We start from the raw sequence: 1,304 nt of genomic DNA, 5'->3' as shown, positions 1-1,304 counted from the left end.
CACTCTTTTGTATCTTTTAGAGGCTCCGTAGAAACTATGTGGGTTATACATGGGTGCTAGAAAAGTCAAACAAGTTATGTTGTGTTTTGATCACTTGTTCCACTCAAACTATAAGAACATGTGTATTTTTAGACTTAAAAGTGAAGTAAGTAATGAAATGATTTAGTATTGTGTACATGATCTCCCTACTGTCTAATTAATGAAATTATGTCTTCTCTTGATCATGGGTGCATTGGGTAGAAAGCGTCTAATAGGTTTGCTTGACCGGGTTCACTCGGTTAGGCGCCGGTCGCGCTTTTCGAGTTGGAGCGTGACACTACGGGATATCTAGGGTGAATACGTTTTCTTCTAATATAGATCGTGCGCTAGAGCGGGGTCGTAAGTATTCATTTCTAATCCCCATATTGTTTATGTTTATAGCGATGCCTACCACGAGACGTCAGGAAATTATTCAGGGATTGAATGAAGAACTAGGAGAAGGTACCAGCCATGTGCCACATGCCCCTATTGGTCGGCACGGACCTCATGATGAGGCTGATACCCAAGTTTCGAGAACAACATCAATACCCCCGGAACAACAGGGAGAAGCTAATGTGCCTAGGATTCCTCCTCCGGGTGTTCCTGAACAATATCTATATATGAGGAGTGTTGTGTAGTTGTTAACTAGATTAGTAGCCTCTCAGGCCCAACATCAGGCCCCTACCGCCTCAGATAGAGCAATCAGTACGCGGGCTTGGGATTTCATAAATTTGGACCCCCCGAAATTTTCTAGTGCAGATGCAGCAGATTTTACCAATTATGCATGCCACTGATACTGAGTCCGCGGAGCTTGCCTCATACAGATTGCGGGATGTTGCTGTGAATTGGTATGAAACATGGGAACAAGCTAGAGGACCTCTTGCTCCACTAGTAGGATGGAGGGAGTTTTATGAGGCCTTTCTACAACAGTATTTGCCTATTGAGCTCCGCCGAGGTAAACAAGACAGATTCTTACGTTTGGAGCAGGGTAACGTTAGTGTCTGGGAGTACAACATGCAATTCAACTCCTTGGCCAAGTATGCTCCCTTGGTTGTGGCCGAGACGAGTGATAGGGTACATCAGTTCGTGGGTGGTCTAGGACCACATTTGATCAATGAGTGTACCACTAGTTCTCTGAGTCTGAACATGGACATTACTCATATTCAAGCTTATGAGCAGAGTTTGGAGGATCAAAAAAGTCAACAGCGAGCTGCTCGAGAGCATGATCTGGCCTAACATAAAAGAGCCCGGTCTACAGGTGATATGGGTGAGTCTCGAGGTGAGTT

General features: G+C 44.8%; 1 protein-coding gene across 1 annotated transcript; it reads left to right on the top strand.

Moving 5' to 3' along the window:
- Positions 1 to 777: 777 nt before the first annotated feature.
- Positions 778 to 1,254, top strand: LOC138902769 (uncharacterized). The gene has a single exon (XM_070190667.1). The coding sequence runs from the start codon at positions 778 to 780 to the stop codon at positions 1,252 to 1,254; it is 477 nt and encodes a 158-aa protein (XP_070046768.1).
- Positions 1,255 to 1,304: the final 50 nt, after the last annotated feature.

The sequence above is a fragment of the Nicotiana tomentosiformis genome, chromosome 12 (genome assembly GCF_000390325.3).
Source record: "Nicotiana tomentosiformis chromosome 12, ASM39032v3, whole genome shotgun sequence".
Lineage (NCBI taxonomy): Eukaryota > Viridiplantae > Streptophyta > Magnoliopsida > Solanales > Solanaceae > Nicotiana > Nicotiana tomentosiformis.
The sequence above is the reverse complement of the archived record's forward strand: the minus strand, read 5'-3'. Positions and strand labels throughout refer to the sequence as shown.